At 47.4% G+C, this 21,193-nt stretch overlaps 1 protein-coding gene across 1 annotated transcript in view; it reads right to left on the bottom strand.

The window, feature by feature from the left end:
* Positions 1–21,193, bottom strand: part of CCDC93 (CCC complex scaffolding subunit CCDC93) — an 82,577-nt gene that overhangs the window by 6,686 nt on the left and 54,698 nt on the right. The window contains exons 14-23 of the mRNA XM_019748226.2: positions 18,125–18,198; positions 16,885–16,966; positions 15,922–15,993; positions 14,336–14,389; positions 12,724–12,786; positions 11,810–11,918; positions 8,362–8,444; positions 6,272–6,309; positions 4,763–4,847; positions 2,919–3,032 (exon numbers count right to left, since the gene is read on the bottom strand). Coding sequence (XP_019603785.2) covers positions 2,919–3,032; positions 4,763–4,847; positions 6,272–6,309; positions 8,362–8,444; positions 11,810–11,918; positions 12,724–12,786; positions 14,336–14,389; positions 15,922–15,993; positions 16,885–16,966; positions 18,125–18,198 — 774 coding nt within the window. The remainder of the gene's footprint in view (positions 1–2,918; positions 3,033–4,762; positions 4,848–6,271; positions 6,310–8,361; positions 8,445–11,809; positions 11,919–12,723; positions 12,787–14,335; positions 14,390–15,921; positions 15,994–16,884; positions 16,967–18,124; positions 18,199–21,193) is intronic.

Here is a 21,193-nt window from a genome sequence, read left to right as displayed (position 1 = left end):
TTCAATTCCATGCAATCGACTAGAAGCCTTTTGGGAGACTACAGCATGACGCTGTTCAAAGCAAACACAGAAAGGGTCCTTTAGGCATTTCTGTCTAGAAGAAAAGGGAAAATGTCTCCTTGCCTCTTTCTTTCCTGCTGAAGACCTTACGAGCCAGACACAGCACTTACTTCAGCTCACTCAAGGTTACGTATGCAAAGGCGGCTGCATAAAAACGTGCGGTTTGCATTCAGCAGTGCTAGGCCAGAATTTAAATCTTGGTTTGGTGACCTTGTGAGAGATTGTGGTTTAGAGACACAATTACTTAATTGAGTAATACTGCGATTAAGTTGATTTTAGAGTACGAGTACGTGTTGTTTCCTGGAAGACTTGTTATTAACAAACTGTCCAGGGCCGGCCAGCCAGTGGAATTTTAGAAATAACCCAATGTCTCTATAAAAAGGTCCAGAGGAGGTGGGGAGTCAGGATGAAGGCGTGACTTGGTGTCTACACGGAGCCTGGGGGCGTCACTGGGATTCAGTTATGTGGAGCAAACCGCAGGCAAGAGGGCGGCCAAGACCACGTCTGGACAACAATACTACTCAGCACGAAGAGGAATCACTGTCCAGCCAAGAGCTAGGGACCAGCACGTGGGGGGGAATTCAGAACTGGGAGCAGACTGAGCGGGTGGGAAGAGGCCGAGACAGAGAGGGTTCTGCGAGAAGCTGCACCCTGGGATCGAAGCCCAACTTTTCAAGCTGCTTTCTACCACCACTGAGATCTTACTCGGAATTGCACCATGTAAAACAGGAGAATTACTCTGGCTGGAGGTGTGGGGTGGAGAGTGGGGAGCAAGCAAGCCGCCATCACCTCCTCCTCAATACCTGTGCTGACCCCCAATTACCCCGGAGGAGCTTGTGGGAAAAAGTTTAAGGCTTTGGGACATTAACACCTGGTTGCTAGTTAAAAATTTCTGCCAAGTAAAATGTTAACAAAAAAAAAGGATTGTGCACTGTCACCATTATTTTATAAGAGGAAGGCAATTTTAACATCAAGAAACAAGAGGACATGCTATTCTTTTTCAAAGGTGAGTCCTTTAAATGAAATATATTTAGCTGTCCAAAGAACAGATCACACTTCCTTCCCTTTTTTTCCACCTTGCTTTGGATGGAAGAACACTGAGATACAGGCCAGCGCCTGGGCCCGCGGCGCTCCCCTGGTGTGACAGGAACACAGAAATCTGATACTTAACGTATTTGAAGGACCAGGTTCCTTTAGAGGTCACCCCAAGCCTGCAGCCCTGAGGCCTGCAGTGCAAGAATGAGCTTTTCCATGTCGCTTATTTGGTTTGATTTTGACAGCTTATACTTACCCTCCCAACTTAATTTGTTTTTTGTTTCTGCTGTCAAAAGGGCAGTGCTGGCATGTTCATGCAACATTTGAAATGTAATCCTTCTCCTCTGGGCCTTCTCTCTTTGTGAGTTATTTGAATTAAAGGGAAGAAAGAGCTCCAGCGGGGAGCAGCGGGCCGGTCTGTTCCCTGCCAGCTCGCTCACTGGCCCTTCGGAAATGTCAGCCCGCCCCAGCCCCCAGGCCTCGCACACCTCATCTGCTCACTCTCCCACGATGTTCAGGCTTCAGGCCTTTAGCCAGCTGCGCCCTGGCTGAAGGACTCTTGCTCTGCCCATGGCCACCTTCTGAACTGAGAGCCCTTCCCTGACCACACCGTGTACATCAGTCCCTCCAGGGCAAAGACTGACATTACTCCTTATTTGTTATTACTAGTTTACTAGGATTTCTGTGTGTTTGTTTCCCTGTTTGTTATCTGTCTCCACCACCACAATGGAAGCTCCTTGACAGAGGCACTAGGTCTGTTTACAACCCAACATATCCCCAGGGGCATGGCAGGAGGTACAAGGACAGTCACTGAAAGGATGAGAGATTTTGAAATGCCCATGGGTTGTGGCTCTAAGTTAAAATTACAAAAAGGGGAAGGAGAAGCAGAGAAGGAAAAGATGGGGAAGGAAGGAAGGGAGGGAGGGAGGGAGGGAGGGAGGGAGGGAGAGAGGGAAGAAGGAAGGAAGGAAGGAAGGCAGGCAGGCAGGCAGGCAGGCTTAAAGAATATACAGAACAAAATGATTGGTACAGAACGGTTATGTTTCTTACTCTGTGGACCCAACACCACGCTGCAACCTACCTGTAACACTTCTGTATTCTCAGCCATCTCTAAACTCACTAAACCCACATGGATTTAGGTTACAATAAGGAACCTGGAAATAAGCGGCTGAGAGCCTGGCAAGTCACAAAATAATCTCTTTTCTGAAAGATCTCTTAAGAAAAGGGCAAACACTTTTCTTTCTGGAACAATGGAGAATAACCCTGCCCAAATGCAGAGAGAAAAGACAGGGACAAATGAAATTTGGCGAGTGTTGGGTGTTACATGTGCCCGACACAGAACTAGGTACTTTCATCTCTCATCTGACCCAGCAGAACCCACCAATGAGGAACCCGAGGCTTGGAGCCATCAGGGCACTGCCCACGCACAGCCGGTAAGTGGTAAAGGCGGGACTGCAAGCCAGGCCTGGCACACTCTTCCTAGGCGGCTTCTTAAGGCCCCTCCCGGTTTCTAGGTGGCCCTTGATGGGGGATGATGATGCCATTTTATGAGTTTAATGCGCTTACTACGTGTTAGGAAAATGAAAATAAAGATGTGATGTCTCTTAGGACATTTCAGCTAGCACCTCAAGATGGCCTCAGAATAACACAATCTTGAACTACCTGGATGCCACACTTTACTGTCCAATCACACTGCTAACTGGCTATTTCCCACTACAGACCAGTGGGAAACCAAAGCATTGCTCTGATTTTTAAAGCCTCATCTAGAGGTGAACATAAATCTCACCTTAGCCTTATAGGCCGGGTCCAACCATTCCTCTTACCTCTTTGAACTCTTTCACAGTCTTAAAGTATAGCCTCTGTTTTTCTAACAGTTCCAAGTACTGGTCATTCAACTGGTCTCTTCTCATTTTGTTCTCTTGCTTCTTCTTTTCCATCTGTGGAAACATTTTGTGAAATGGTAATGAAAAGGCACGTTTTGATCAAGGGCTGCTGACAATATCCAAACGGCAACTATTACTAGTATTTTCCTTCTTTATATCATTTTTGAGGATGGTTTATTATTTGCATGATATTGCATAGAGGTTCTACAATTTATTCAACATTTCTCCTATCATTGGGCATTAACTGTTCCTTCCTTTTTTCTTTTTTTGGTGATTACAAACAATTTGAAAATCAACGGGTTGGTGGTTCCTAACCAAGGGCGATTTTGCCCCCCGAGGACACTCGGCACTGTGTAGAGACAGTTTAGACGGCCACAGCTGTGAGGTATCTACTGGTCGGAGCCAGGGATGTGCTAAACAGCACACAGCGCACAGGCCAGCCCCACACAGCACCGAGGTGCCAACAGCATGGAGCCTGGGGAAGGATGGAGAGAATGAGGGCTCAATACACTTTCTTCCCCAGGAAGGCATCTCCTAGTAAAGAGGAAGGGAAGCAGCCAAAGGAAAAAACCCCGAGGAGGAGAATGGCAGGGAGGAAAGGTCCGCCACACTGAGACCTGGGTTGCGACAGGCTCACGGTGAGCCAGGTTCTCTGTCCTCCACCTACCGCACACCCCACATCCTAAAGAAGGGGCTCCATTCACTCTCTGCAAGAGCCTGTCCTGCCTGGGGCAAGTGTCCAGCCCAAGGTGAGTGCTGCCTCACCTCTGCTTTCATTTTGTGGATGAAAAGTCTTCATGTTAGTGATGTTGTTTTTCTCCTTTGACATCATTTTACTTAAGTCGTTAATGGGGAGATGAATATTTTTCTACAGGGAAAGAGATATGGAGAGCTTCTGCCCTCAGTTCATCTCTTGTGAATGAGATTCCAGGCAGCCTCAAGGTCTGTCTTTTGTGAATGGGTTTTTATGACGACAGGCCCACAGACAACCCTTTCTTTCATTCCAGCATCACTCACTGGACCAGTCTGCCCCAGATCACGAGAGGAGATGCCCTCAGTCCCCAGCAGGTCTTATTGTTGTGCCTGAGGATCATTCTGGTGTGTTCCATTTCTTACACAGGACTAAGCAAGATGTTTGGAAGCTGTGAGGGTTCACCTGGTTCTGGTGGTTAGAAACTGCAGCTGGCTCTGGCTTCCAGACAGTGAGTGTGCTTCACTACTGACCACACGGTCCACGTGCAGAGCCACGAAATGAGGGAAACCCCATGCAGCCCCAGACTGGATGATTCTCTGCAAAGCTACCTCTGGAGCTCCTGCACGCCTTTTCAGTTCCTCTATTTTCTCTTCCGATTTCTGAGGCATTCAATAGCCTTTCACTTTAGTAGAACTGAGTTCAGCAGTGATTTGCATTTTTATACGGGAAGTTCCTGAACATTACAATGCTCTCAGGATCCCAAGGAATGAATGTCAGGAACCAAAGACCCAGTGAGGAAGCGATTCTGGGCAAGAGAGGAGGCAGCTGGGGAAAGCCGGTTTTCTCATCTGTGAGGTGGGTAAGACAGCACTCACTGAAGAGGGCGTTAAGAGGATTAGGCAGTACATGGCACACAGTAGGTGTTCAATCACGGAGCTACCGCTAAGAGCTGCCTCTGAGCCAGCGGTGCAGGCAGCCCCCGAGCTGGCTCCACCCACTGCCAGAGCAACCAGAAGAAGCTGCTCTTCCAGGGCCTTCTCCATCACCACTATGAAACCCGGACCCCGTTACACAAAAGAAGACATCTGACCTTCATTCTGCTTTGCTTAATTCCTTCTACGATCTGCTCCATCTGACGTAGAAACTGGTCCCGGGCAGCAGGGGAAGCCATGGCTCTGAAAGAAAAACCAGTGGAGGCGTGACCAGCACACAGGCCTCTGAGACAGGGGGAGGCGCTGGGGAGTCAGCCTGTGACCACATGATGCCCAACTAGGCTTTTGCAAGGCAGGGTGGACTCATGGGGCCCCGGGGTCCCAGGCAGTTAACAATTCTAAACTCTGAGGAAAGCATAACAATTCGCCTGGTTTTAATAACTGAATATTAATCCTTTTTACACTTTACCTACAATTTTCTTAATACACATTTTCTTAAAGTAAAATAAAATGTCACTAAAATTAACAAAAACATTTTTTACTCTGAATGATAGCAGATACTGCTTAAGAAATGAATTCCATTTAGATCTTAAAAATCAGGCTTTGGAGACACGGCTCAAAATTAGTAGGCATATTCTGAGATTTTTCTTAGTACCAGGGCTGGGAAACCTGCTGTTTCTACAAGCAGCAGCTAAAGGAGCAGATTCCCTGATGTCCTAAAACAGTCCCCTTCACCTCCAGTTCTACAGAAGGAGTGAAACCAGAAGGGGCACAGCGCAAGGATCCAAGATTCAGAATTCCTCCATAGGACGCTGAAAGCAGAACTCCTCACAAACACACTCAGACTACAACTCTCTCAGTTGTCAGGGAATAAAGATGAAGCCACTATTTTTAGACATGTCACGAGGTTGTAAGTCACTAACTGACTCTTACCAGGGAGCTCTGGGTGTTTTGTTAGTTTTTAATTGTTTAAAACTGTTTAACTGAAATGAAGTTTAAAATCTAGAGCTTGCAATCCATTAAACTCTTAGTCACTGGTCACCTGGCAGGGGACAGTAGAGATTTGTACCAGAAGGAAAGGAAGCCTGCTACACAGAGCACAGGCCCCGGAGCTGCCTGGATGGGCCAGGGGACAACGGGCATGCTTGAGGGCTGCTAGGAGCTGGGTACAGGTGGGCCCTGCCATCTAATTTTTGGAAAAAAAAATTCTTATTTGAATAAAGTAGTTCAGAGGATGCACATTAACTTGAAAATAAAATGCCCTGTAAGATTTTTAAGAATCTTTAAAAAATTCCTATAGATTATTTCATTATGTAAATTTCAAGGCATCTATGTCCTCAAGAACAAATGGTATTAATCTAATCTTAACAAGACAAAAAAGTAATACACAATGAGGTTACACTAGTTGAGCATAGTCAACTTATTTGAAAGTTAACTTTTTCCTAAGACATTCCTTGGTGTTTTTAAAATATCACTGTTTCTGCAAGAACTCAAGGACCGTGTAAAGCGAGACCCATGTGCTCTTGGCAGTGGCGGGGAAGGTGTCAGAAGCACACAGCTGGCATCGGTTTGCTCACTCACACCAGCAAGAGGAAGGCGAGGGGACACAGTGCAGGGCACACCGTGGCGCTGCCACGCAGGACGACTGGCGGCCTGACGGTACTTACTGTGAGAAGTTCTCATGAATTGAGTTGAGCAGGCTAATCTGAGGAGCAACAACAAAACCAACTGTAAGCAAAAGGCAGAAAGACCCCTGTGCTGCCTCCACCACTGAAAGCCTGTCCTGTCTCTGGATAGCGCTTTTGGTGGAGACGAAGGAAACATAAAAAAAAGAGCAACTCGTTCTCAGTCGCGTCATTTTTCCCCGAGAATCTACCTTGGCACCCATGGACACAGGAATGTGGGAAGGGGGCTCCCTGAAGGAAGCTGAACACTGCAGAGAAGACACTAAGCTGACATTAGAGCTCTGGGGAAGCTGCCACCACAGCCCTTTGATTCTGCAAACACTGCACTTTATTTCAAAGCTATCAGCTTAGCAGAGGGTCAATTGGGGTGAGCAGTGAGAACACTGCTGGTCCTATTCCTGCCCATAAAATATTCTGCCAATGTGGCCAGCTGCTGGGTGGCTCTGAGCCTCTGTGAATGCATCATTCACAGCCTCCATTCCCATGGAAACTGCCTCAGCCTGCATAGTAGGGCCCTCTATCTGCCCCAGTGATCCAGTCCAAAGCAGAGCTCTGAGACCGAGAAACTAGAAACCTAGTTCCTCTTTCTGGCTGCGCTGCTAACTCAACTTGTGAGCTCAGGACTGAGCATTTACTATAGTTGGACTTCTGGATCCTAGTCTCTAACTTTGAAATGATATTCTTGTCCTTATGACTCCACTGGGAGGTTTGAAAGCTAAAATACCACAGGCATAAATAGATTTGGAATAAATGCACAATTTATTCAAATACGAAGTTCTGTTAACATGGCTTAGAATTAACCAGCCCTGTTCCCCTGCATACTCCTTGGTTTTAAATGAATGCAACAACTCCAGACACTGCTGATGAAGGAAGGTCAGTGGCTTCAAGGCTTTGTCAGAAGGGGCTGGCCTGTCCCTAAGTTAGGGTTGGCAAGTCTTTCCCACCCCAGGTAGGAAGACTCCAAGGTCAGGACATGTAGCAGAGCTACCCCCAGGTCTGACCTAAATCCCAGCAAATCCACTCAACTTATCTATTCAAACATTTTATATGTGCCCATCACTGGGGAAGGCCCTGGAAACAGAGAAAAACATAACTAACCCATTCTCAAGGAGTGCCCACTAGGAGAGCGATTTACCGAGTTTGAAGAACAGGCAATAAAGGTGACAATAATTACAGATGCCTCCAGGTAGGTTCGGTGAAAGAGACATCTGTAATATTGCTCTTATTAAAGTGGTAATTAGTGCAAAGTTTCAAGGTGAGAAAATGAAAACAAATTCTGTCAACCTCAAGGTGAGGGGGCAGGCAGGAGCTAAGTGTATTGAGAACTACCACGTACAAAGGCCTTCACATTTTTCTCCTTCTGTCTCCATCATAATCACATAAAGCAGGTGTATCCCCATTTTCCTAGTGAGGAAAATCAGGCCGGGCTCGAACCCAAATGTGCGTGACTCCCAAGCTCATGCTCCCTCCACACTCCGTGCTGCTACTCTGAAGACCGCTACCGTTCTTTTTCTAAATGCCTCAGTCATTTGTCACCCAACTTGGGGGACCCCTGAATCATGAATGGATTTAACCCGGAATCAGGGTAATATGGGGGGGCTATCACTGCCGTGTTAATGCCTTTTCACCCTTGCTTTGAATTTTGCAATCCTTTTAGGTCATGCCTCTGTCGGCCTCTGATGATTAAATACGTTTCCCCATGTAAACTATGACAAGCCTACCACCCCCATTTCATTTGGCTGCTTCCTGCTCTGAAACCCGAACTAAAGTCTCACCCACTCCAGGACCCCTCCTTATACACCCCCCAGGCTTCCACTGCTTCTCTGAAGGATGGCATTTCTCACAGGGCACCAGGAGACCACTGTGCACCAGTCTCACTTCACCCTGCACCAAGTGAGCTCCAGTGGCATCTTGCACTTTCTGACTCCATCCCAGCACTGGGCATCCAACAGGCACTCCTTCCGCTTAAACTGGGTGCACCCCAGACACCAAGTTCATTTCAGCTTCCTGGGGTCAACAGCACTGGTAGCTGTTCATTTTATTAAGTATTTTCTTTTTATAAAGCTTCTTACCTCTTTTTCCAAATAAACCTTTTTATCGTCCAGAGTATTATATAAAGTGAAGAATTGTTTCGTTTCTTTGTGCACTGCTGAAACTGTAAATGCAATGAAATCAGCACATGAATAAGATGTGTCAAAATGACCCTAAGCACCTCCCCTCCCTCCCTCCTGCCTACCCCCACTCCTTTTCCCCCCACAGAGGCATCCCCCAACCCCCTACAGGACAAAGACCTCTCAGGGCTGGCACTCTGGCTTGCTGTCTGGGCAGAAGCCCTGCAGGGCACAAAAGCCTGTGCAGAGCTACCGCAGCCTGATGGCAAGTAACCAGTCCCTACTGGTCAGGCCAATAGGAGGGGTTACAGGCCCCTCCCTGTCAGGTGTAGGACAGGTGAGTTTCTCAGCAGTCCTTCAGGTGAGGAGTCCCGGGAGGAAGGTGGCAAGGACGAGGAAGCTGCCACGCCCGCTCTCCCTGTTTCTGGGGCTTCCTCCCCTCCCACACCCCCAAGGGCGGGAGCCGCAGCCTGTTCACTTTTCTAACTCCCAGGCCTGGGACAGGCCTGATCAGTGGCCCTCCCAACGCCTATCCAAGGGCAGAATACAAGCCTCTTCCTACCCCTGTGCATAAGACTAAGGGGCACATATTAACAGGGCTCCTAACACCTTCACCTATAAAATTACTCAGCATCTCAGTCCACCTCCCCTTCTTCACTCTTCTCAACAGGAGAGAGCTTTAGGAGCAAGTGGTCAAAACCCAGGGCTGTGAGTGTACCGCATTCACCAGAGAATGAGGTTACTGCGGTGAAGGGTTCCTATCCAAACTCTCCCCTTCTGCTCTGTGGCTGGGTAGCCCCACGTAGCTCAGAGCCTATGCGACTTCCTCGCTGCTCTAATTTCCATAATACACAGCCACCTAGAGAGAGAAAATCCCCAGACCTGGGTTCACAGTCAGGCTTTGAGCCTAAGCTCCAACACGGTAGCTCAAGATCCTCATACCTAAGGGCTGTCAGGCACCGGCCAAGACTACATGGAGTCTGGTTTTCCTTGGGCTCCGGCTCCCTGAGAACAGACTCCTTCTGGAGCAGCACGCGTGGGGGAGGCACAGCAGGCCTGAGCTATGTTGGTTTCCTTGGGCAACTCCCATTCACACTTAAATCTGATTCTTTAAACCAATCATTGAACTTTTAACTTTAATACCCAGTAACAGCTGTGTCTCCCTCCAGCAGAGCAGCTCAAAGATGAATGAAGGTCAGGGAGATTTGCTCAACATATTTGGTAACAGAAGTTAATAACCTGACACAAGTATTTTGATGCAACAGTTAAAAATGTTCCCAACATCAAAATATGTGTTCCCAACATCTAATTTGTATGAAAATCACCCCATGAACTGCTCTACATAAAGTATTATTATTGCTAAAAGCTTTAGAACAGTGATACTCCATCCTGGCTGAAAAAGGGAATCACCTGGGGAGCTTTGAAAGTCCCACGACCAATTAAATGAGATTTTCTGAGGGCAGGACCGGGTGATTATAACGGGGTAGCCAAAGCTGACAATCACCACCATTAAGTAAGCCAGTCAACTTTAGCTTTAATGCTCAGGAACACAGCTGGCACCCTTACTCCATCCAGCTCAACAACTGTGTGGGGGATTTGATGATAAGTTTTAAAAAATAATGTAGATATTTTGGGGCAACTGATTGAAAATGTCTTTGGTATAAAAATGTCCTATCACAAAATGACTTTAATATGTGAAGTTTACTCTGTGAAATATACAGATGTGAGGTATTATTACTTATTATTATTATTATTATTATTCAGCGGAAGGATTTCACTTAAGGCAGAAATGATTTTCTGCTGAGAAACTGCCACTGTGGATGGCTGCCCCAACCATCCGAGTAAATGTGAGCCCTGTAAAAACCCTGAGCAGGGTGGGCTGCGGCACGTGGATGGAAGCGTGATTCGACTCGCGTGAGGACAGTGCCCTAGAGTGAGCCAGGAAGGACGCCTGAGCGGCCAGGACCTCAAGGCAAAACCTGAGGTGGGTGTGAAAGAACAGCCGAAGTTTGCCGAGTGGGACCAGCAGGGCAATGGCAGCCGGACTTGGGGACCAGGTCCCAGGCCAAGACGCAGACGCCCTCCTGCGAGGGGTGAGGCACTGAGGGACTGAGGGGAAAGCAGGGGTGCGGCCCAGAGGACGCAGGACTCTCAGGGCACTCAGCGTTCGGAAGATTATCCAACCAGTTACGGGCAGTTACTAGCTATCAGAGCTCATAAGCAACAGTGTAAATGATCAAATGTATGTTTGAGAAAGATCTCTCAGGCAAGAGAGTAGAGAAGGGGGTAGACTCTGGGCAGTGGTGAGAAGGCAGCTACAGAAGCAGTCCAGAAGAAATGGACTTGACCATTCTCAGAAACAGAGCTGGCAGAGCAACACGAGTCTGAGTGGACGATGGAGGGCCCAGCTGGGCGAGACAGTGATCCCAGGGACGGAGCGGAAGAGCAGGCTAGGGAGGCTGCGTTCAGTTCTGCACCTTAGAGTCTGCGGTGTCCAGGGGCCACGCGAGAATGGGAGCCTGGAGGAAGGACCTGTTTAGAGAGGGTATCTGAGCTGGGTCTCGAAAGATTCCGTCATACAGAGGAGAGAGGGTCCCAGACACAGGTAACAGGAAGGGTCGAGGCCTCAGGTGGCATGGTGGGCTCAGAGCAGGACAGGGGCCCCCAGGCAGCCAGTGCGAGCGGGGAGGGTCGGGGCAGGGTAAGGAGAGAGGCTTTATTCAGCAGGCCCTGGGGAGCTGCTGAAGATCTGCCAGCAGAGGAAGAAGTGGCAGTCACATGTGTGGATGAGAGACTTGTAGAAGGGGCTGCAGACCAGCTAATGGTCATTCAGCTAAGTTATGATGCAACTAAGAACAGATATGGTAGGAGCAGTGGAAACAGAAAGGCAACGACAGCTCTGAGGGCCACGCTGAGCCTGACAAGATGTGGCCGCTGGTTCAGGCTGAGGGAGCGCCAGTCCTGGTTGCTGGGTGAACACGACGCTGCCAACGGCAAGGATCACGTCAGCCAGCAAGTCTGAGAGGACAGTGAGCGAGGACTGACCCAGAGACGCTGGGATTACGCCGCCCTGTGTAATGCTGGGAAGTGCATGGGGCGCTCAGGGAGCCCAATGGCTAACTGGGATGAGGGCTGGTTCGAGACGTTACCCTGAGAGCTCCGCTAGCACGTGTCCACGCAGAGGGCAGCAGGGGCACCCCAGCGCTGCTCCAGGGACTATGGGTCACCCACCAGCAGGCTACATGGTCTGAGCGTCGCGTGGGCCTAATGACAAAACAGCCCTTCCCGGTGCTGGCTTTCCCGGACTGCGCTGAGCCACGCCCCACCACACTAAAGTGGGACAAAGGCCCTCGCCTCGCGTCCCTCCTGGGACCGGACTCCAGAGCTCGTTAGTGGTTGGTGCACCTACTTTGGCGGTAGAGTTCAATAAATCTCTTCTGATACTGTATTAGCTCGGCTCGGCTGGGCACCTCATCAATCTTGCGATGCAAAATTGCTATTTCTCGATTCCTTCGAGCCTAAGTGCAAAAGGGAGAGGAGACAACACCATTTGGTAGATGGCCTTCCATGTTCTCTAGGAGCCGAGACACTGCCCCCACTGCTGCCAGAGCACAAACACATGTGCCCGAATGCAAGCCCCAAATCCTGCTACTGGCTGGAGGGCCCCATCGCAGATTACGACTGACTCTCCGCCTTGCAATAAATGGAGAAGCTGTGGCTGGGAACTGGAACGCAGAACGCATCCACTCCGGTTCGGGGGAAAGATGTGTTTCTTCTTTTGGCCAAGGCTACAAACTCCCCAAGGGTACTCAGGCTCTGACTCCTCTGTTCTTTGTTTCTTATCCCCCAGGAATCTAAGATACAATTATTTGTTCCTTTTATGGTATCTTTAAGCTCTTCCTTTCCACTGGCTCCTTCTCATCAGCCTTTAAGTGGGGACGCTCAAGTCCCCACTCCTTGAAAAAGCCCTTCCTTACACCCAACCTGCAGTGCTGATACCCGGTCTCCAGCCCAAAAATTATGTTAATTTTTGCTCCAAAAGATGCATTAGAGCTGAGGGCATGGGTAGGTCTGATTTTCGGGGAAACACGGTACCTACTCTCCACCTGAGGTGAGGATCAAATCAAATGAGACCATATCGTGAAAGTAACTCACCAACGTGAGGCGTTATCATTATCGTCTTCGACCACCAATAGAAGACGGCAAACAGCGGCCTTAGTATAGTCTCCAGTTCTCAGAGGCCGAGACTCTCTAGTTCTTCGACAGGACACTCATACCCACCTAGATGCAGTTGTGTATTTCTGTGCTCTTGTTTTCACTCACCTGTAGTAAACGGATCTTGTAAAGTTTCTCTTTCTCCATATTATACCGTCTGTCTAGGTCTTCCTAAAAGTTGGAAAAAGACACAATTATCTAGGAATAGGAAACGGTCATTCTTTGATGAATTCTTTTGAAGTTGAATGTTTTTAAACCATATCTCCCTCATCCTCAGGCCCCACATTTCTTTTCTTAAATGGGCAAGGTTAGGGTCTGGGTCCTACGTCATGTGAGACCCTTGACCCGCTTTCACATCCCTTTATAACAACTCTTCCTTCTTCTGGGATCCAGGCTGAATCCATGTTTTTAAGTGAAGTATCCCCCAAATCCACATGTCCTCCCCCGGCCACAACTAAAAGCAAACTATGAGGAGGAGGAAACAAGCACGACTTAAAGAACCTCTTGTCCTGTGCCTCTGTGTTTCGAGATGATGCTGGTTTGCTTTTTGTCTCTCTTTGGAGCTGCCCTGTCCAATGTGACAGCCACCAGCCACATGTGACTATTTACATTTCTATTAACTGAAATTTAAAAAAAAATCAGTTTCTCAATTGCACTAGTCAAATTTCAAGTGCTCAGTAGCCACATGTAATGGCTACCGTATTAGACAGGGCACATACAGAACATTCCCAGCACTGTAGAAGGTTCTTTTGGACAGAGCTGAATTAAAAGAGAGAAACTAGCTCCTCCCTGAACCCAGTGAGATAAGAGACATGGTTTGCTGAGTTAGAGAGAGCTACAATGAGATCAGAGGTACCCCCATCCCCAGCACACACACACACACACACACACACACACACACACACACACAGAGAGAGAGAGAGAGAGAGAGAGACAGAGACAGAGACAGAGAGAGAATATGAGAACACACAGTCTCCTCTACAGGGCTGAGGTGCAGGCAAACCCCACAGACCTCACCATAGGAGTCCTGTTCTCTAGGAGCTTCTGAGGGCACAAAGGGAACAGAAACCCTAAAGGAGGCAAACTTTAGAGATGTTCCCGCTTCTCTTCCTCCTGCTCTCCCTTCCTTCTCCTGGAGGTTTGCTGGAGTGCTGGAGAGCTGGAAGCACTAGTTTAACTCATGACAGAGGTCAGCAAACGATAGCCCAAGAGCCAAATCCTACAGCCCTTGGACCTATTTTTGTAAATAAAATTTTATTGGAACATAGCCAGGTCCTTTTATTTACATATCAACTCTGACTAGAATAGTAAAGCTGGCCCACAAACCTGAAAACATGTACTATCTGGCCCTTTACAGGTTGCTGATCCTGGAATGTAGCACCATAAAGAAAGGAGCTTTTCCTTCTGCACCACCTCCACCCCTCAGGAGCCCATGGGGTGTGACCCGCACGGATGGCCAATGCAGGCCTCGCCCCTTCTCAGCAGTGGTGCCAGTCAAGACAGAAAGCCTACACAAGGTGCTGGGAGAAAACCCCCCAGAAGGGTGGCCTTCAGGGCCGTCCCTGGTGAGATCCTGCCTTCATCTGAGGGGCCAGATGTGTCCCCGAGAGCCCGCAGATGAGGAGGCAGCCATAGAGAAAACTGAAGTAGGCATGAGAAACTCTTGAGAGTACACACCCGAAGAGGACACTGGCAGCCCAGAAGACGGGCAGGTACTTACATTATGAGTCATCACAGGGGAGAGGGCATCATTAGGCTCTCCACTGGACAGGGTCTGAAAAGATAAACAGTAAGAAACACCTTCTGAATAAGGTGAACGGGATAGAAGCTGAGGGTCTAAATGTAGGAAGGGGTGGGGGTGGAGGACCAAGTCTGATCAGAGAACAGAAAGGGAACAGCCCCTGTGTGAGCCCCCAGATTTTAAATTGTTCTTAAACGTCTGTCAGTTACACACAAACAAGCTAAACGTGACTTTGAATGTGAGCAATCGCCCCTCTAACAAGATGTGATTGCTCAGAAGAGAAATGGGATCCTAACCGTCTGTGATTTGTGCAAACTCAGAAGCTGACTGAGCTGATGATTTGGGCGTCAACCGTTCCAAATTTTAGAAACAATTGGAAGGACAGGCTGTGTGCTGATGCTCCCAGGACACCACAGTACTGCACGGAACTCTGCTGTTCCTCACAGGTGAGCAGAGCTGTGTGGCCTGGCTGAAATGACACAACCCCAGCACAGCAGGGAGAAGGCCCTGCACAGTCCCTCACTAGGTGTGTGCACGAGTGTGAGTGTGTGTGCGCGCGCGTGCCGGTTGGCTTGGGCAAGTCTCCCCTGCACCCCATACCCCCCAGTTCTCCATTTCCACAAGGGAGCAGGTGCAATCACTGAGATCTGAGGCTACGTCCAGCTCTCACATCCCAAGCACAGCAGTGCTCAGGAAGTAAGCTTTGAATCAAGTGTGAGGTGGGAGCTCAACACAGCGAACCTTACAATCTCACTTGGTGAGAAACAGACTTTTTCCCCATCCTTGCATGATAATTTAACGCTTGATGGAAATTCACACCAGCTCCTTGGGAGATCAAGTCTTTGTTCAGAGAGCCAAATGTGCTCCTTCAGCCCAAAAGCTCCCGCACTGCAGGGGCTCCAATACCAATCTAAGACTGCTCTGTTTCCTGCTCACTGCTGCCTTTTATTATTTTTTTATTTTATTTTTTTATTGGGGAATATTGGGGAACAGTGTGTTTGTTCTTCCAGGAGCCATCAGCTCCAAGTCGCTGTCCTTTAATCTAGTTGTGGAAGGTGCAGCTCACTGGCCCATGTGGGAATCGAACTGGCAACCCTGTTGTTAAGAGCTTGTGCTCTAACCAACTGAGCCATCCGGCCGCCCCTCACTGCTGCCTTTTAAGGGTGGGGCACGACCCTGGGCAGGAGTAGAGAGGGAAGTGAGTAAACTGGCACCAAAGTTAGAGAATAGGTTGAGAGGGAAACAGAGCTCAGGTGTTAGCTGGAAACACCCCTGCCCTAAATGGGGGGAAAGGGAAGACTTGTAATCTGGTAATTCCTGTCTGGGGCGGCTGCCGTCCACACACACTGCTGCTGTTTACGCACCAGAAGGAAGAGAAAGGAGAGGGATGGAAGTCTAAGAAAATCAAGTGATAACTCTTGCTGAGAAATGTGCATTCAGAGGACCAGGTTGAGGCCACTAGTCTTTTACAGTATCCGACTTTTGCTGCTTAGTCATCTAGAAATCTTTTCAAAACATAAGTCACAACAGCACCTCAGTCACCAGGACGCCTTCAGGGCCTTTACCTTTCCTTCTCCACCTGGAGCTCTCTCAGCTTTCAGATTTTCAATTTCCTGCTGTAGCCGCGTCATCTCCTCCTTTAAAAGGGACATAAATATTCATAAACCTTGGAGAAGCTAGTAACTGCACACAATGATTTAACTTGACTCAGAGTCTTATTTTCACATTCTGTAAATTTATGCTAGGACAAAAAGTCCATTAGGAACTCGCTGTCCTGATCTCCAATTCTCAGCCTGGGAAAGCTTTTTCCGGGAGGCGGCAGGCAGCTGTACCGGTGAGAAGGGCCCTATCTTTCTGGAGGGCTGGTGAGGCACACAGTAATCGCCAGGACATGAAAGGCATGGGTAGCCTGGAGCCCACTTCCAATCGGCCTTCTCTCTTCCTCATCCCCACAGGCCTGGCCACCTTTCTGCTACCCTCTAGCCTGGAGCCCTGCCTCACCTGCCCTTAAGTAAGAGCCAGCTCCACAGAACTCCTGTGCCAGAGTGGCCTCTCTTCCTCTGGCACGCACACAGACCTCACGGGTCTCATCTCCTATCTCCTGCTGCGGTTGTCATGGCCAGCTGTGCATGCGTCACCTCCACTACTAGGCACCAAGTTCCCAGATGGCAGGACCTAGGGCTTATACCATGAGGAGACATTCCAGGTTTTCACGACAGCCCTGGTTTTATATGATGTTATTGCTTTATACTTCATAAGACTTTTCTTTTAAATGCATTTGTAAATTAGAAAATCTCTAAGACTGTGCTCTCAAATTTGGGGTTTGGCACACACGGTTACTTCTGGTGTCCTTGGAGCGTACCTCCCACATTGCTCTATTTATCTCACACACCTGACAGGTAACTGCCTGATGAGTCTCCCTTTTCAACTGCACCTGGACAGGATTCCACAGCAGGACAAAGGGAGGGAGAGCAAGAGATTGTACAAGAGTCCTGGTTTAATGTCTGCAGACACCAAGCCACACTTACTCGACAATGGGCTTTAAACTCCTGTTCCTGGCTTTTCAGATTTTCATTCATGGCTACAAGTGCTCTCAAGTTCTGTAGGATACTGAAGAGAAAAGACCGAAAAACGACACATGGCAAGTCATTATGATTTTATGAATCACAGCTAAAACCAAGTCCGCAGCTAAAAAGGGACTCCCTTGTTAATTTGCTTTTGTTGCTCTCAAGAATCTAATGGGTTCTCCACAAATGATAAAGACTACCATTTAGCTGACATTATTATTCACTTATATGCCAGAGCCTATTAGCCTACATGCAAACAAACCAGAATCCAGAATTAAAATGTCACCTGCAGAAACATCAATGAGTTTCAAGAGTACTGGGTGTACTTAATGATACCAATTACTTGACAGTAGTCAGAGAACAAACAGTATGGAAAAGCATTTTTAATATCCATTCTGAAAAGGAAACAAGTTGCTAAAGGTCATTAAACACACTCATTTGAAAATAAAAACATCAAGTATCTAGCAGTACTTTGCTCTGTATCGTGACAGAAGGGTTTCTAATTATAAAGCCCAGTAAGCTGTGGGTACTTCTTGGCTAAAAATGTCTATCAAACCCAAAACTGCTCAATCTGTGCCGGACTGATTTACAACTTCATTCAAATGAGTGATACTTAGGAGATTTCACCCCCCAAGTGGTGTGGTGACAAAAACATCAAATGTAAGTGCTGCTTATATGTAAACTGTCTAATGACAATTAATTTAAATGGAACAAAAACAAAAAACAAAACAAAACCAGAAGCATTTTTTTTTTTGCAGAAAAAGACAACCTTTACTCCCATGGAGACATGGCTAAAGCGAATGCTGTTAAGAAAACTGGTAACAATGGTTGATTCCAGGGAGAAGTGGGTGGTTGGGGGGCCGGGGTGGGAGGGAGACTCTTCATCATATGCCCTTTTGTACCGTGAATGTATTCTTTAGTTTTTAAAACCAGGAAAATGAAAACACAAGCCCCCAGAACACATTGCTTCCGGTCCCCAGAGAACTGGGAGAAAGGGCTACCTCTGTGCCAAGCAGCACATCTCAGCGCATGCCGAGTGGCAGGCGCAGTCTGAGTCGGCAGGGGAGGTAACTGACCTGTGCAGACGAGCCAGAAGCATGACCCCCGGCTCCTTCATCTTGTGCGCCAACCAGTGAAGCCACCAGGTACTGGCCAAGTCACTTGCTTCAAAGAGAAAACACACACATGCTGAACCCCTTACCCTGGATCAGCTTTGGACTCTATCTTCTCGAGGGCTGCCTGTTCCTTGTCCAGTTTCTCACTCTGACTCTTCAACTGCAAGAGAGAAGGAGGCGTTGTTGCTAGAGGTCTGAGTGGAGGAGCGAGCGCTCCATTCCTCCCCAGGCCTACCTGTACACCGCTTCTGGCAGCTGGCCGAGCCCACAGGATTGAGCTGGACACTGAGGAAATAGGTGAACAAGAAGAGAAGGATGGGGGTGGAGGGACAAAACCTGACCCTTCCTGACACGTCCTGCTGGTTAAAGAAACCTTGGCAGCGGCTTACAATCACAGCCACAAAGCGTGAAAAGTCCAAAGTAATGTTGACAGCAGGTGCCTTTCAGCAGGAAGAGGGAAATGAAAGGAGCGGCTGTGAGACAGAGCTGGGCTGACATTTCGGAATGCCATTATTATGGCTATTAACAGGGACAGGGTTAAATCTCCTGTCTTCCTAAATAATGTCACCTCTATTTTCTGAGTCAGACAGTGAGGTTTTTAAATAATAAATTTTAAAGACACTTTACAAATAAAGTAAAAATTATAAAGTGTATAGTTGTATCATACAATAGAATACTAACCTGCTATTTCAAAAAAGTAAGAAAAAGGCAGCTGTTTTATGATGATCTCTAATATCTACTCTTAGATGAAGAAAACCAGGTAGAAAACCACAAGTATAATATGCTTCTAATAAGTATAAAAGAAGGTATACATCACATGTATACATGTATAGAGGAAAATACATGTTACTTGTAATATGCATAAGGTATTTTTGAAAAGATTCGAAAACACTATTTTGAAAAGATTCAAGAAAACTAGTTGCACTGGTTACCTCTGGAGAGGGTAACTGTGTGGCTGAGTTAACGGAATATACCCTTTGTACTTTTTGAATTTTGAACCACGTGAATGTGTTACCTATTCAAAAAAAAAAAAAAAAAACAAGTTAAAAAAGAGTTCCAAGGATTCTAGTTGCAAACAAAAGACCAGGCACAAGTTGCAGCAACTCCTTCTTGCCTCAAGTCCTAAAAATCCAGACTGTTATTATGAACCCCAGGAGGGGGTACCTCAGGGACAGAAAGATGGCCACAGCCAGGAATGGACTGAGGAGGCCTGCTGTGTGGCATGAGCAGATGCAGGCAGGACTGGTCTGCAGGGCTGGCGTCTGTGGCAGGAACAGCCAGCTGCGCTAAGCAACCCCTCCTGGCTCCTTGCTAACCCAAGAGCTGATGCTCGAGTTGCAGAGGCATAGCAGGGCCCCAGGGTCCGCAATACTCAGGAGAAATGGAGAGTTCCGTGTCCCCGAATATCAGTTACCACTGGCTGATCCTACCAGAGTAGGACCCACTTTTCCAGAAGAGTCACATGGAGCAGGCTGCACAAAATGGATACAGAATCCACACAGTTGCCAACAGGAAATTTCAGAATCAAACACAGGCATACCCCCAAGAATTATTACACACCTGATGCCAAGATAAAACCATCAGAAAGGTGTGTCAATGGAACATGAATTTTGATCTGAAGAAATAGTTTGTCGATCGAGAAAAACTTCAGACAATCAACAGCCTTAGAGAAACAGGACAGGATACGGCATAGAGTAAAAAGAATAAGCCTCACACACGGGAAAGAAAAGCTGTGACTTCTGAAACTGAGAAGTGGACAGGCCAGCACCTCGTGGCCCCTGTGGCCTCCCCGCAGTGTCACGCACTGTCATCTGTCCTCTACCTCCTAACTCCTGCTTTCCTTTTCCTAAATTTATTGGAAAGACAGGTCTCCCATTTTTTTAGTGCCCCCAAGTTATCCCGGAAGGGCAGGTGTTGTTGAAAAGGTAAAACCTGGGAACACTGGTGTGAGAGGGTTCGGAGTACTCACTCTGCCCAGAGTTTGCCGTGACTAGATAAGGAGACTGAGGTGCAAAGACAAAGTTCATTACTTCTTCAGGGGCCTGGTCTTCAGTATCCTAACAAAATCAGGCTTCTTCCTACGTTTTTCAGAACTAGGTTTCATGCAGCTTGCAATCTTTGCAGATGGGGGTTGCTGTGACTTCCCTCCAAGACAGGAAGCTCTCTGAGAGGTCTTCGGCACCCGACCGCCAGCATGGCGGCTCTGCCTCAGTGTCTCCCTCCACAGGACAGGGATGATAACAGTGTGCTGTCAGGGCAGCTGGAAAGACTCATGGACTAACACAAGTGACGTGCCCGAAGCACAGTCCACATACCGTAACGTGGGCAATCATGATTATTTCAGGACAGAAAGACTAGCACTCACTGTTGACTTAAATCACACCCTCTACCTTTCTAGCACATAAATTAATTTGATTTAGTGTTCAGTACAAAAAGCCACTTCGTAGCCTCTTAGGGCTTATATCCTAAGGCATTTAAGTGTCTTAGGAAATTGATACCAGGATATTTTACTTTTAACCTCTTCCAGACTGTTATACAAAGACTGATCTATGACTGGGCAAATGTTATGCTACGGGGTCCACAGCATTAACAGTAGGACCACAGCAGGAATTCCACCCCAGGAGTTTGCTATCTAAGCAATCCACAGGAATGTGGTCACAGAACAGCAGAAAGACAGCTGATCTGTCCAAACGCAACACATGTAGCTTTAGACAGAATTTGAAAAAATTTAGTCTGATTCCTGTGCCTGCCCTTTTTAAATATTCTGACCATCAGCAAAGAGACTAGTCCAGGTCAGAATTAAAAAGCTTTGTCAGGCTTAAAAGTACTGCATATTGCTATAAATATAAGAATTTTAAATGGGCAACTTTCATGTGAAATTAAAAAAAAGCACAGGGACTGGTTTGGTTTCAGAGACATCTTTGAGGATCAGTGATTCCCACAGGTCCAGAAAGTACTGCCCTGTTTCCCCGAAAATAAGATGTAGCCGGACGATCAGCTCTAATGCATCTTTTGGAGCAAAAATCAATATAAGACTTGGTATTATGTTATATATTATATTATATTATATTATATTATATTATTATATTATATTATATTTATAACATTATGTTTATCATATCATATCATATCATATCATATCATATCAGACCCAG

This window comes from Rhinolophus sinicus, linkage group LG01 (genome assembly GCF_036562045.2).
Source record: "Rhinolophus sinicus isolate RSC01 linkage group LG01, ASM3656204v1, whole genome shotgun sequence".
Taxonomy (NCBI): Eukaryota; Metazoa; Chordata; class Mammalia; order Chiroptera; family Rhinolophidae; genus Rhinolophus; species Rhinolophus sinicus.
This window is presented reverse-complemented; position numbering and strand designations above follow the sequence as displayed.